This window comes from Vicia villosa, linkage group LG5 (genome assembly GCF_029867415.1).
Source record: "Vicia villosa cultivar HV-30 ecotype Madison, WI linkage group LG5, Vvil1.0, whole genome shotgun sequence".
Taxonomy (NCBI): Eukaryota; Viridiplantae; Streptophyta; class Magnoliopsida; order Fabales; family Fabaceae; genus Vicia; species Vicia villosa.
Genome location: NC_081184.1, coordinates 5234036 through 5248165, shown reverse-complemented (window position 1 = coordinate 5248165; position 14130 = coordinate 5234036). Strand labels below are relative to the sequence as shown.

The following is a 14130-nucleotide window of genomic DNA, read 5'->3' as shown; positions in this document are numbered from 1 at the left end:
TAGAGACCTAAGGAATATTGCGTTATATTTATTGGTGAAATTTATTCCAACAAGACTAACAAAAAACAATGATGAATTTGTTAGGTGCAGTTTTGTTGGTAGCATCAACAGTTTGTGTTGGTAATGCTAATGCACTCACAAAGAATGATTTTCCTGCTCACTTTTTGTTTGGTGCTTCAACTTCTGCTTATCAGGTTCATCTATTTTTGCACACCATGTGTTTGATCAATTCACTCAATACTAATTTTTCATTCTAAAACTAGTTCTATATTTTGGAATTGGGATTATATGAAAGGTTGAAGGTGCAGCAAATGAAGATGGAAGGAAGCCAAGCATATGGGATACTTTTGCACATGCTGGCAATGGTGCTCTTTCTTATTTGTTTTGTATATACTATTACTCATATGTTATAAATTCATAGTTAGAAGAATGAAACTCTTCATTTCAATTAAATTTACAGGAGGACGATTCAAAGGAGATGGTGACATTGCAGTTGATCAATATCATAAATATAAGGTATGCACTAGAAATATCTTATATATTCCACACATGGAATCAAATTTCTTGTCAGAAAACATCCTCTAATTATTTTAATTTTTTGTATGTTGATATTAATTTACATATACTTTCATCGATGCAGGATGATGTGAAACTCATGGCTAAAATGGGGTTAGATGCCTACAGATTTTCCATATCATGGTCAAGACTTATTCCAGGTATGATCCACTAAAGGTTACAAATGATATATCTTTGTACGCGATCATGGAGTAAGAGAAGTAGTTATTCTAGCATCAGAGTTGAGACTAAAATAACTTCAAACGCTGATTATATTACGTTTGCATCAATTGTTTGTTACTCTAACCTTGATTTGATTCTAATACCAGATGGGAGAGGGCCAATAAATCCTAAGGGATTGAAGTATTACAACAACCTTATCAATGAACTAACAAGCCAAGGTTCGTTTGTAACGAGATTTTTCCTTGTAAAAGTTCAGTTACTGTTGTCAGTCGTAGATTGCAAAAAATAGTCGTTTGTTCATATTCTGCTATTTTCCCCCTTCATTTGTAGGAATCGAACCACATGTTACACTGCATCATTGGGATATACCACAAGCACTTGAAGATGAATATGGAGGATGGGTTAGCCGAAGAGTTATGTATGATTCCCTGACTAAAATTCTCTAATAACATGACCATCTTTTGTTAGAATACTTATTTACGTTTTCATGCAGAAAGGACTTCAGAGCATATGCAGATGTATGCTTTAGAGAGTTTGGAGACAGAGTTAAACATTGGACTACAGTGAACGAAGGAAACGTTGAATCTATGGGAGGCTACGATGCAGGAATTTTACCGCCTCAAAGGTGTTCATCTTCCCCTATATCTAACTGTTCCAAAGGCAACTCTTCAACTGAGCCATATTTGGTATCTCATCATATGTTGTTAGCACATGCATCAGCTGCAAAACTTTATAGAACCAAGTACAAGGTAAACTATAGTATGCCTCGTCCACCGCTTTACTTTGTCACTCATCTAAAGCTTTTTACATTTGGCAGCACCGTTACCATGTTTCAATCATAGAAAATAGCGATTTGTTTAAGTTCTGTTCTACAGAGTTACATTTTGTTGCATAATTGCCATTTTATAACACTTTCTACTAAAGAGTGTATTGTATAACACTTTCTACTATGTATGGTAACTTGCAGGCCAAGCAAACAGGATTTATTGGATTTAATCTTCTTGCTTCTGGTTTTATTCCTCTAACAAATACTAGTCAAGACATAATGGCTGCTCAAAGAGCCCGAGACTTCAATATTGGGTGGTAAGTAGCATTTTGATTGTGATATCTATCGCTAAAATATGTCGTGTTGGTAATTTTATTTGATCATTTTAGATTATGCGTGAACTTTTGGTCTCTTGGAGATTAATTTGCCCGTAATAAATCCTTATGCAATTGCAATTATCGACAAATATACCCATGAGATGATTAAAAATTTTAAGCAAATTAGTCCCTGCCGAGTTGGTTTTAATGTGAGATTACCGTGCAACGTGACATGTTTGTTTAACGTGTCACATTTATAGTGGAAGATAACAGATGGACAATTCGGAACTACATTTAACAATTTGGGAGATGTATTTGTCAAATCACAAAAATAAAATCGATGCTTGCATTTTTTAGGACCGGTTTTCCAATTTACTCTCTAACTTAATTGTCGTAGCTATTTCCTTATACAATAATGAGTTACTAGATTAATTTTATCTTTTTTTTTTGGTGCGACAGGTTTCTGAATCCCTTCATTTTTGGAGAGTATCCTGACACCATGAAAAAGAATGTTGGCTCAAGACTTCCTTACTTCACCACCCGAGAATCAAATTTGGTTAAGGGCTCAATTGACTTCCTTGGAATCAATTTTTACTATGCATTATATGTTAAGAACAGACAGAAAAGCCTGCAGGAAGAGAATAGATACACAACAGATATGACTGTAGAGTTTGAACGTATGATTATTTCTGCGTCGTTTACTTCCCCTATTTTGATTAAATAACCATTTAAATATTGAGGTTAAACAAGTAAAGTCACATAAGCGTCTCTTCATTCTATGCCTGATGTTTTTTCTTCTTTTATTTGTAGCCTACACTGGAAACGATACATCTACGGATGAGGTAAACTTAGAGTATCAACTTTGAAGTTCCTTATATTTTTTGATCATTGAAACTTCGATCAATTTAACATCCTGCTAATCGGTTTATTTAGGTTCCAGTTATACCCGAGATTTTGAAAGGGCTGCTTCACTCATTGAAGAATGATTATGGCGATTTTCCAATTTATATTCATGAAATTGGTACGTCTCCATTACATAAACATTTTGAAAGTTTCCCTATTCTTTTCTGTAGGAACGAATATAAGATAATTTCTCAATAACATTAAAATCTTCACGGGCTACGATAAATCTTTGAATTTCTCAGGTCAACAAACACGTAGAAATTCGTCGTTAGATGATTGGTCAAGGGTGAAGTGTATGCATGAATACATAGGGAGTCTACTTGATATGTTGAGGTACCTTCCATGTACACATTACCAATTTCCTAATATTCACCCAAACACTAGTGAAAAACATATTTTTACTGTTTTTTTTCTTGTTACATTGACAGGGAGGGATTGAATATAAGAGGCTACTTTGTATGGTCCTTTTTGGATGTGTTTGAGTTACTAGGTGGATATGAATCAAGTTTTGGCTTATATTACATAGATTTGAAAGATCCAACTTTGAGGAGGCAACCTAAACTTTCATCTGTGTGGTACACAAATTTTCTAAACAACAGAATTATGGACTCAAAGATCACCATGAAAATTGAGGAAAATTCATCTATCTCCAACACTCCCTTGATGCATGCTGCCACTTGATGTAATTAGGACTAGTTAAAATACTTTTTTTTTTATCTAGTTTCCTCTCCTTTTTTATCATTGGTCAAAAATTTTGCTTTATGTGTGACCATGTAAAAGAAAATGGCATGAATTATGGTGTTTAAACTTATGAAAATAATTAGAATTTTAGTAAACATTACATTCACATTTTCCAATTGTATTAAGACTATGCATGCAACTATGTCTATATACTACTTATGCATAAAGATGTTATGGTTTGAAGTCTTCAATATTGCTAAATCTGCATCATTAATATTGTATAGATTAAGTTTAAATGCAACAATCTTCTCCTAGTTGCTAATAGAGAGTGACAACATAGGGTAAATTATACAAGCATTAGTATAAATAATAGAAATAAAAATATGACACAATAACCTTTAACCATAAAAATCCAATTTTTCATTAACAATTCAAACATATTAATATTTGATTTCACAAGATTAGAGAATTAGTTATTCAAGAAGTGGTCGTGATCGAAGATTTTTCCACCGAAGAACAAATTGCAGATATTTTTACAAAGCCATTGAAGATTGAATGATTCTACAAGTTTAAAAAATACTTGAAATAATAAGTTTTGTTTTTTTCTCTTGAAATAATAAGTTTTGTTTTTTTCTCTTTTGAAAAACAAATATAATATATAGAAATAAACAGGCATCAAAGGCCAAATAATACACATGGAAACCCAACAAAATAAAAAACAGAACGAAAAAGAAGCGACTATACAACACAATAAAACTGAGCCACCAAAACAAGAAGGAAGAAAAAAAAACTAGGGAGGCAAAAACAAGAGCCCCAGAAGAAGAGTACAGGATAAATCTCTCCAGTCAAGGACCATCGAAAACAACAATCAATCTCCACAAAAGTAATAAGAACACATCAAGAGGATGTACTCAACTTCCTCTTAGCTCAAAAATCGGATTGGGTTCTCGAGTCACGCCAAGAAAACATAAGAGTTCCCAAGGACCTATCAAGATATCATTTTCAAGCCAAAACGATACTCATGTCTTCCACGTCCTTCACAGTCACTGATTTACCTGAGAATGCTATATCATTCTGAGATTTCCAGACCACAACCATCCAAATCAAAAGACACCCTCCCATAATCCTAGAAGTAACACCGAGAGGTAAAAACTTTTGATAAAGGAAGTTAGAGAATCTCTAGGTAAAACTACAGATCAATCCAACAATCAAAAAATCATATGTCAAATAGAAAATACAACATCTTAAGTCACAAAAAGATGAGCATGCGATTCTAGAATTGTAGAGCATAAAGGATAGGAGACACCCTCCAGATCAAGAAAACCCTTTCTTTTAAGTAGATTATCTGTAATATGAATCATATGATGCTGAAACTTCCAAGAGAAAATAAATACGTTAGAGGGGGCCTGCTCCTCCAGATACTATAAAGGACCATTTCCACTAACGATACTTGACGATCACTGGGAAACTCACGTGTGAGAAGAAAAGAGTATCTTGAGGGAACCAAGTAAGAACCATAAATCCATATATTTAGGAACAACCAATAAGAAGAGAGAGAATTTAAATTTACTTAAAATTTAATTTTGTTTTGAATTGCCAACATGGAGGGTGGTTGTAATAGTGGAGGAGAGAGATCATTTTAGTTTTATTATTTAATTAATAAAAAATGTGATTGGTTGTGTGTATCTAGGTATTATAGCTGTGTCCATCTAAGTATTTTCCAAATATCACACCATAACAAAGTAAGGAGATCGGATTCAACTTTCTTAACAACACTATTCTAAAACCAGTTTGAGGGGAAATTTCATTTACCACCAAAGACAGACATCCCTCGCCATCAAAGAGACACATAGAGAAGACGAGAAGTTCTACCTCCCATATCTAGCATAAAGGATATCACACTATATACCTGAATCACCCGAAACCAACTACCACCTCCACTTACCCAACGGGGCCATATTAACGAATCAGAGATCACGAACACCTAAGTCACCAAATCTTTTGGGCTTACAAACATGAGACCACATAACCTAAGCGATCTTTGAAGTCCTTCTAACGCCATCCCACAAAAATCTTCTCTGAATTTTTACAATCTTCTTCCAAATCTTAACAAGCATCTTCAAAAAATACAAAAAAAAATGGAAATAACATTAAGAACATAATTAAGAAGAATCATCCTTTCTCTCAGAGATATACATGCATAGTAGAAGTGTACCCTTAAGGAAAGTTGACTAGTTAAAAGAAATAAGCTTATCCATAACATCAGCAAACCGGCCAGCAACACTTTAGCCAAGTTTATAAAGCAACCCTACCAAAGAAATAGGTCGAAAGTCTCTCATCAGAGAGGGGGAATTAACCTTAGGAATCAATGTCAAAAAAAAAAAGGAAAAACCATGTGGAAAGAAGCAAACTAATGAATTTTTTTGGAATAATAAGTTTGAAAGCTTTTGATTTAAGGGAGACGATGTAAGAAATTAAATCAAATTTCTTCTAGAATGATTAAGAAGCTAACCAATATATATGAACAATCATCATATTCTATCACATGAGAATTGTCTTATCCATTAAATAACTTGGGTATCCTTGTCCCACTAGTATCAAATTGGTATCAGAGTTAATTTCGTCATGCTAATGTAAGTGTGTGTGAGGAATAAAAGAGTTTTTATTGTGTCAAAAATTATTGTAAGTATTTTGTGAGAGAGATATGACAAATAACTATAGTTTTGCCCACTTTGCTCTAAAATTGAATGCAGAATTAGATTTAGTTATTGAGAACTTTTGATTACAACACGCCTAATGACTCACAATGTTTGTAGCTTTGTGAATTCTGGTTTATAACAAGGAATTGATGAAGTCGCTCGTAAAAGATACTAGTTAGCATTTTCAAAAATTCATCAAGGAATTGATGAAGTCACTCGTAAAAGAGACTAGTTGGTATTTTCAAAAATTCATGAAGGAATGAATTACTCAACATTTGGAAAAATAGAAAATTCCAAGACTGCTAAATAAGTCTGGGACATATTTAATTTCTCACATAAAGGTACAAAAAGAAGTAGAAATTCAAATGTAAATCTCTACGTAGAAAATATGAAAGGTGTGAAATGTCTATCAATCGGATCATGAGCCGTCCACCGTGAATATCCACGCACCAAGCCCAAAAAGAGTACTGGGCGTGAGGGAGTGTATTAGGAAGATCATAAAATCTCACATTAGTTAGAGATAGAGTATTACAACAATATATGTAGAGAGACACTCCTCACCTTACCAACCGATTTTATAGGGTTGAGTTACGCCCAACCACATTTCTTAACAAACTAATTAATTATAAAAACTTTTTATTTTTTTTTAAATATTTTTATAATACTAATACAAAAATATAATTTGTAATTTAAAAATTGAAATTAAACCACAAATAGTTATTTTTTTTAATGGGACAAATTATTAGTTTCAAAATCAATTTAAAAAAGGCCAAATATTTTCTCACCATCGATATAGTCTGATTCGGTGTTAGTTCTGATCTCAAGTAATTTTCAATCTCTTTTGATATATCAAATTCAGCGTCAATCACTAATAGGCCAAAAATACCTCTAAAAGTATATCAAAAGTCAAAAGTGGGGCATATGAATACCAACAAAAACAGGTTGAATGAGTCATAGATACTTATATGTTTATATATATAACGATGGAAAGTATTTATTGGTGAAATGAATACGGACGACACAAAGTGCATAGATGGTGATGATATCTAGACCATCCGGCTGAAGAGACATGCTGAAGTTTCTCCTACACATGACTGTTTGTTACGCACCATTTTCTTTTGAAAGGAACGTTACCGATCTTGTATAATACCAAAAAAATAATAATAAATAAACCTACCGACCTAATTATAGTATAATCATTGTTCATACTCATGCTTTATAGTATATTTTCAAAAACACAACACTGAGAAAACAACAAGAGTGATGATGAATTTGTTAGGTGCAGTTTTATTAGTAGCAACAGTTTGTGTTGCTAATGCACTCTCAAAGAATGATTTTCCTCCAAACTTCTTGTTTGGTGCTTCTACTTCTGCTTATCAGGTTCATCTTTTTTTTGCACACCATGTGTTTGATCAATTTATTCAATACTAATTTTTCATTCTAAAGCTAGTTCTATATTTTGGGATTGGGATTATATGAAAGGTTGAAGGTGCAGCAAATGAAGATGGAAGGAAGCCAAGCATATGGGATACTTTTGCACATGCTGGCAATGGTGCTCTTTCTTATTTGTCTGTTTTACATATATGCTTCTTAGTAGTAGTATCTTCAATTTTTTGTGTATTCTTTGATGTTCATAGGGCATATTTGTCTATGTAAAAATCAAACTCCTACCACTGAAACAACTGGTAAAACATTGTATTGTTATTCATGCCGGAACAGAAAAATTCCAATATCCAGACAATAAGAATCTTTAGCTACAGCTGTAGAATATTGGGTAGATAAAAATAAAACAATTATTATGAGAGTTGCATGTAGTCCAAGGTTTGGTGTTGAGAAATTATATTCATGTGATTTAAGTTGATGTTATAGCTGAATTAGATTTCAATTAACCGTATTATAAAGTCATAGTTACAACAATCAAATTCTTCTTTTCAATTAAATTTACAGGAGGGCAGTACAAGGGAAACGGTGACATTGCTTGTGATCAATATCATAAATATAAGGTATGCACAAGAAACACCTTATAGATTCCATCCATGAAATATATCAAATTTCTTATCTTTGACATATCAAAACACTGGTTTTAAGTTAATCTTCCTTACCTAAGAAATAATTTGTACTAAAAAGGACACTCTAATTATTTATTTGTATATTAATATTGTTTTACATATACTTTCATTTAATGCAGGATGATGTCAAACTTATGGCTAAAATGGGCTTAGATGCCTACAGATTTTCCATATCATGGTCAAGACTTATTCCAGGTATGATCCACTAAAGGTTACACATGATATATCCTTGTACGCCATCATGGAGTAAGAGTAGTAATTATTCCAGCGTCAGAATTAAGACCAATTTCTAAAATTATTTCAAAAGCTGATTGTACTTCATTTGATTCTGGTTTACTCAATGAATCTCTTAAAGAGTATCTATTAATTTATAGCTTCTTGCATCAACCGTTTGTTATTCTGACCTTGATTTCATTCTAATACCAGATGGGAGAGGGCCAATAAATCCTAAGGGATTGGAGTATTACAACAACCTTATCAATGAACTAGCGAGTCAAGGTTCTTTTGCAAATTAGATTTTCCTTGTAAAGTTCAATTTTTGTTGTCACTCGCAAATTGCAGAAAAAAGTGGTTTGTTCAAATTATTCTGTGCTACAGTGCTGTAATGCCACTCTAGGCTCTAGCTTCTATTTGACTCACTAGCTAAATGGAGTATCAAGGAACAGTAACATTTTGTGCACATTCTGCTACACTGCATCACTTCTATAACTACTATTTGACAACACTAATGGCATGTTTGGTTTAGCGTTTTCCCACCGCGCCGCACGTTTGGAGGCCATTTCACCGTGAAAACCAGAAGCAACAAAACCAAGCTTTTGCGGCAACGTGATTTTTTGCCGTGATTTTCTATTTCCTGCCTCTAAACCAAACATACCATAAGTTTAATTAACACTAAAAAAGAAGTTCTTCAGAATTACATAGTTGTTCTTTTCCCCCTTTCATTTGTAGGAATCCAACCACATGTTACACTGCATCATTGGGATCTACCACAAACACTTGAAGATGAATATGGGGGATGGGTTAGCCGAAGAGTTATGTATGGTTCCCTAACTAAATTTCTCTAATCACATGACCATCTTTTGTTAGAATATTCATTTATATTTTCATGCAGAAAGGACTTCTCAGCATATGCTGATGTCTGCTTTAGAGAGTTTGGAGATAGAGTTAAACATTGGACTACAATAAATGAAGGAAATGTGGAATCTATGGGAGGCTACGATGTAGGATTTTTACCGCCTCAAAGGTGTTCATCTTCCTCAATATCTAATTGTTCCAAAGGCAACTCTTCAACTGAGCCATATTTGGTAACTCATCATATGTTGTTAGCTCATGCATCAGCTGCAAAACTTTATAGGATGAAGTACAAGGTAAACCAGTGTATGCCACATGCACCATTTTACTTTGTCATTCATCTAAATCTTTTCACATTTGGTAACATAGTTACAATGCTATACTACTGCTATAATTTCTATTTGGTAACACTTTGTACCAAAGATTATAGGCTATAGCCGCCACTATTTGACAACATTGGGTTATTATGATTTCATTTTCACTATGATAATCAATGTATCTTTTCTTTATAAATGCTACCTATGGTAACTCGCAGGCCAAGCAAAGGGGATTTGTTGGTTTTAATCTTCTTGTTTTTGGTCTTGTTCCACTAACAAACACTAGTCAAGATATAATTGCCGCTCAAAGAGCCCGAGACTTTTATATTGGGTGGTAAGTGGCATTTTTATTATGATATCTATCTCTAAAATAATGAATTATTAGACTTAATTTTATCTTTTCTTTGTTTTGACAGGTTTCTGAATCCCTTCATTTTTGGGGAGTATCCTGACTCCATGAAAAGGAATGCTGGCTCAAGGCTTCCTATCTTCACCACCAAGGAATCAAATTTGGTTAAGGGCTCAATTGACTTCCTTGGAATCAATTTTTACTATGCATTTTCTGTTAAGAACAACCCGAAAAGCCTGGAGAAAAAGGATAGAGATTACACAACAGATATGGCCGTGGAGACTAAAAGTATAGTTGTTTTTGTTATTTACTGCACAATTTTGAGTACATCTCGTCATTATGTGCCTCTTTTGTCTATTTTTGAGGAACTTTCGTTTATTAATGATTTTTTTTACTCCTATTTGTAGCCTACACTGGAAATGATACAACTACAGATGAGGTAAAAGTAGAGTATGAACTTTGAAGTTCCTTTTATTTTTTGATCATTGAAGCTACAACCTATTCCACTTACTGTTGATTGGTTTGTTTAGGTTCCAGTTATACCATGGATTTTGGAAGAACTGCTTCAATCATTGAAGAATGATTATGGCAATTTTCCAATTTACATTCATGAAAACGGTATCGTCCATTACATCACCATTTTGAATGCTTTCATGTCCTTTTATCAACAACTTCAAAATCTTCAAAAGCTGTGTTGAATCTTTGAATTTCTCAGGTCAACAAACACGTAGAAATTCATCATTAGATGACTGGTCTAGAGTGAAGTATATGCATGAATACATAAGGAGTCTACACGATATGTTGAGGTACCTCTATTTTCAATTTTTAAGTATACATTACCAAATACCTAATATTCACCCAAAAATTATGTCTAACATTGACAGGAATGGATTGAATATAAAAGGTTACTTTGTATGGTCCTTTTTGGATGTGTTTGAGTTACTAGGTGGATATGAAGCAAGTTTTGGCTTATATTACATAGATTTGAAAGATCCAACTTTGAGGAGGCAACCTAAACTTTCATCTGTGTGGTACACAAATTTTCTAAACAACAGAACTATGGACTCAAAGATCATCATGAAAATTGAGGAGAATTCATCTATCTCCAACACTCCCTTCATGCATGCTGACACTTAATATAATTAGGACTAGTTAAAATAAATCTATCTTTGAATAATAGATGGATATATGAATGTCTAATATTATCATATATTAAGCAGTGTCGGTGTCATATGTTTTTGAAATTATCGGTGTCAAAGTGTCCGCAGCATGTCTTGACCTGGTGTTCGTGTCAGACTCCTGCTTTATAGATAAATACCAAAAAGTTAATACATAAACCAATTCTCATTATGAGCTTTGTGCAGATCTTAATTTAGGTGCAACAATCCTTAATTCACTATACATTTTAGAATATTCAAGAGAAAAATCTGTCACAGCCCTAAAGAGCTCTGCCAAGTTATTTTTGAGACAAACCAAAGATTTTTGCCTCACATGTAAGCACTGTCTTTCAAAAGAAACTTTTTCCTCATTCAATCTCTTTTCTAATTCAATCAAAACTCTCTCCTCCCTTACAATCTCAACAGGTTCAATACTATCACCAAGTTCCCTGTTTGCATCAAACTCTTTTTCTTGTATTTGCACTCCCACTGATCAAATCGTCGGCTTTACGCGTAACCTCCTTTCGCATCTGCTCGCATTTTCTCTTTAAAACCAACTTTTCTTGATGTTGGTAAAGAGAATCTATCACACCAACTGTTGAAATTTTTGGGATGATGAAAATTGGAGTGGGAATTTGGAAGAATTTATTGTCATTATTGCACAAGTATGAGTGAAAGTGAATCTAAAAAGATTCATTTTAATCTCATATAGGAGGGGGGACACATATTAGTAGTGCATATATATTTCAAGTGGGCAAAATGGGGTAGCCAATTTTGTAAAGGAATGAGGACATACCACCAAATCACCTACACATGCACTACCACCGCCATCCGACCGGCTTGGTTTGGCCCGGTCTTGGGCTTGGGCTTTGACCATTTATTTTTTTAAACTCGAATTGGTGTAAAATTAATTAATATAGATTAAATTAATTCGGTGGAAATTAATTATTATTATTAATTAATTAATTCGGTGGAAGTTAATTATTATTATTAATTAGTTAATTTGATGGATATTAATTAATTATGAAAATGGCGTGTCCTCTTTAGAAATCAAGTCATAACCTAGTTTTTGATTGGGTTTGCTTGTCCTTCAAGAGTCAACATGTGACTTGTTGACTAAGTAAAAAACAATTTATTCTTTTTGGGCCAATCTGCTCTACTTCTCCCATGTTCTCTCCATACAGGTCAGATCCAATAGTGACCTTTCTATCATTTGTTCCTCACACCAGATTTACAATCGGAAATTTCTCTATTCTCTTCCATATTCACTTCTTATAAAAAAAATTCTTTTTCAGTTTTCAAGGGCTTGCTTATGCCATATGCGAATAGTTTATCCAGATATTACGAGTGGTTTCGCCACCAATATCGAGTGGTTCAACACCATTAGAAGGTGTATTTCTATAACGATCACATATCGTGCAAGTTGTGATTGTATAATAGAATTGAACTATTCTATTATGAAGGCGTCCTGGTAGTTAGATTATTTTACATAATTTTTTGTTGTGTCACAGAACGTCTTAAACAGAGCGAACTGTTCTATGACTCACCCCAGTAACTTCTTCTGTGGCAATTTTCAAAATCCAAAACAACAGTCTCGTTCGAAAAAATTTCATGGCTATTGAAGAAGTTATTGGTAATTTTGTGGTCGATGTCGTTGACAAACCATTTAAGTTTGAAGGTTGTCACTTCAAACGTTGGCAAGCTAAGATGAACTTTTTTAACATTGAAGATGTTTTGACTGAGGAAATTCATGTTGTTCCCTCTAGATCAACCGAATAGACTAGTGGTAACAAAACTGTGAATTCAGACAGAACTGTTAACTCGTCTTAATTAAACTCAATATGGGAAGCTCTGCAAAGGAAATGTGATACTAAAGAAGTGGGAACAAAGAAGTATGTTGTAAGTCGTTACTTAAAGTATTAGATGATAGATGAAAGATTTGTGGAAGCAGAATGCCACGAACTTCAGAAGATTGTTCATGAAATAAATATATAAGGTATGTCCCTCGATGAAGAATTTCAAATTAATGTTATCATTGACAAACTGCCTCCTGGTCGGAAAGATTTCAAATATTTGCTTCGACAAAACAAAAGAGTTTTCAATCAAGAGTCTAATCACTCGCCTCCAAATTGAAGCGGAAGCTCGAAAACAAGATCAGAAAGATGAATTCTTAGTTGTTTATAACAACAAAAAGAAAATTTGTGTGGTTCGGATGCCTATGGGCAAACTATTAAAGAATTAGAACTCCAATGTTATGAACCGAATTAGGAATGGGAATCCATCTAGGGCCCCAACTGCTTCGATTGCTAGACAACAACCACCACCTCAAACAAATGATGTTGCGGCGCCAGCTGTTTTAATTGTGGAAAGTCGGTGACATGGCTAAGAGATGTAAGAGCAGGCCTAAAGCTATAGTTGTCTCTAATGCATAGGCTAACCTGATTGGTGGAAAATGTATCGCTATGATCAATGAAATCAACATGGTTGGTGGATGTGATGGTTAGTGGATGGACATTGTCGCTTCTCGTCATGTTTGTTATGATTGTGCTATGTTCAAAACATGCGTGAAAGTTGAGAATAAGAAAATGTTGTTGGGAAATGCTCACACCACTAATGTTGCAGAAATTGAAGATGTGGAGCTGAATTTCACATCCGGGAAAACTTTAATCTTGAAGGACGTCATATACGTTCCTGAAATTAGGAAGAATCTTGTTTCTGTTTTTTTTTTAATTAAGGTTAGGTTTAGTCATTCTATTGGGATAGATTTGTACACCATCATTAAGAATGATATTTTTTTTATGAGAAAGAGTACATCACTGATGGCATGTTTAAGTTGAAAGTTGATTAGAATAAAATTTCTCCTCCTATTTACTCTTTGTGTGATTTTAATATTTGGCATGCTAGACTTTGTCACGTAAATGAACAAATTATTTATAATTCCTACATATCCCTAGTAATTTCTCATGACACGAGTCTAATTCAAGGGTTAGTGTGTTTCGGTGGAAGAAAAATGCGAAGATAATCATCTATTTAATCTATTTATTTATTTCAACTATAATTAAT

The 14130-nt window shown here is 33.7% G+C and overlaps 2 protein-coding genes across 2 annotated transcripts; both read left to right on the top strand.

Annotated features, from left to right (window-relative positions):
- Positions 1-3616, top strand: LOC131601221 (beta-glucosidase 11-like). Its single transcript, XM_058872995.1, has 13 exons — positions 1-194; positions 296-365; positions 461-516; positions 641-716; positions 885-956; positions 1069-1156; positions 1232-1487; positions 1706-1821; positions 2281-2498; positions 2632-2663; positions 2755-2842; positions 2967-3057; positions 3153-3616. The coding sequence occupies exons 1-13, from the start codon at positions 69-71 to the stop codon at positions 3403-3405; spliced, it is 1542 nt and encodes a 513-aa protein (XP_058728978.1). The 5' UTR covers positions 1-68; the 3' UTR covers positions 3406-3616.
- Positions 3617-7099: 3483 nt separating this feature from the next.
- Positions 7100-11281, top strand: LOC131601222 (beta-glucosidase 11-like). Its single transcript, XM_058872996.1, has 13 exons — positions 7100-7484; positions 7587-7656; positions 8052-8107; positions 8293-8368; positions 8600-8671; positions 9122-9209; positions 9285-9540; positions 9780-9895; positions 9978-10198; positions 10318-10349; positions 10441-10528; positions 10626-10716; positions 10795-11281. The coding sequence occupies exons 1-13, from the start codon at positions 7368-7370 to the stop codon at positions 11045-11047; spliced, it is 1536 nt and encodes a 511-aa protein (XP_058728979.1). The 5' UTR covers positions 7100-7367; the 3' UTR covers positions 11048-11281.
- Positions 11282-14130: the final 2849 nt, after the last annotated feature.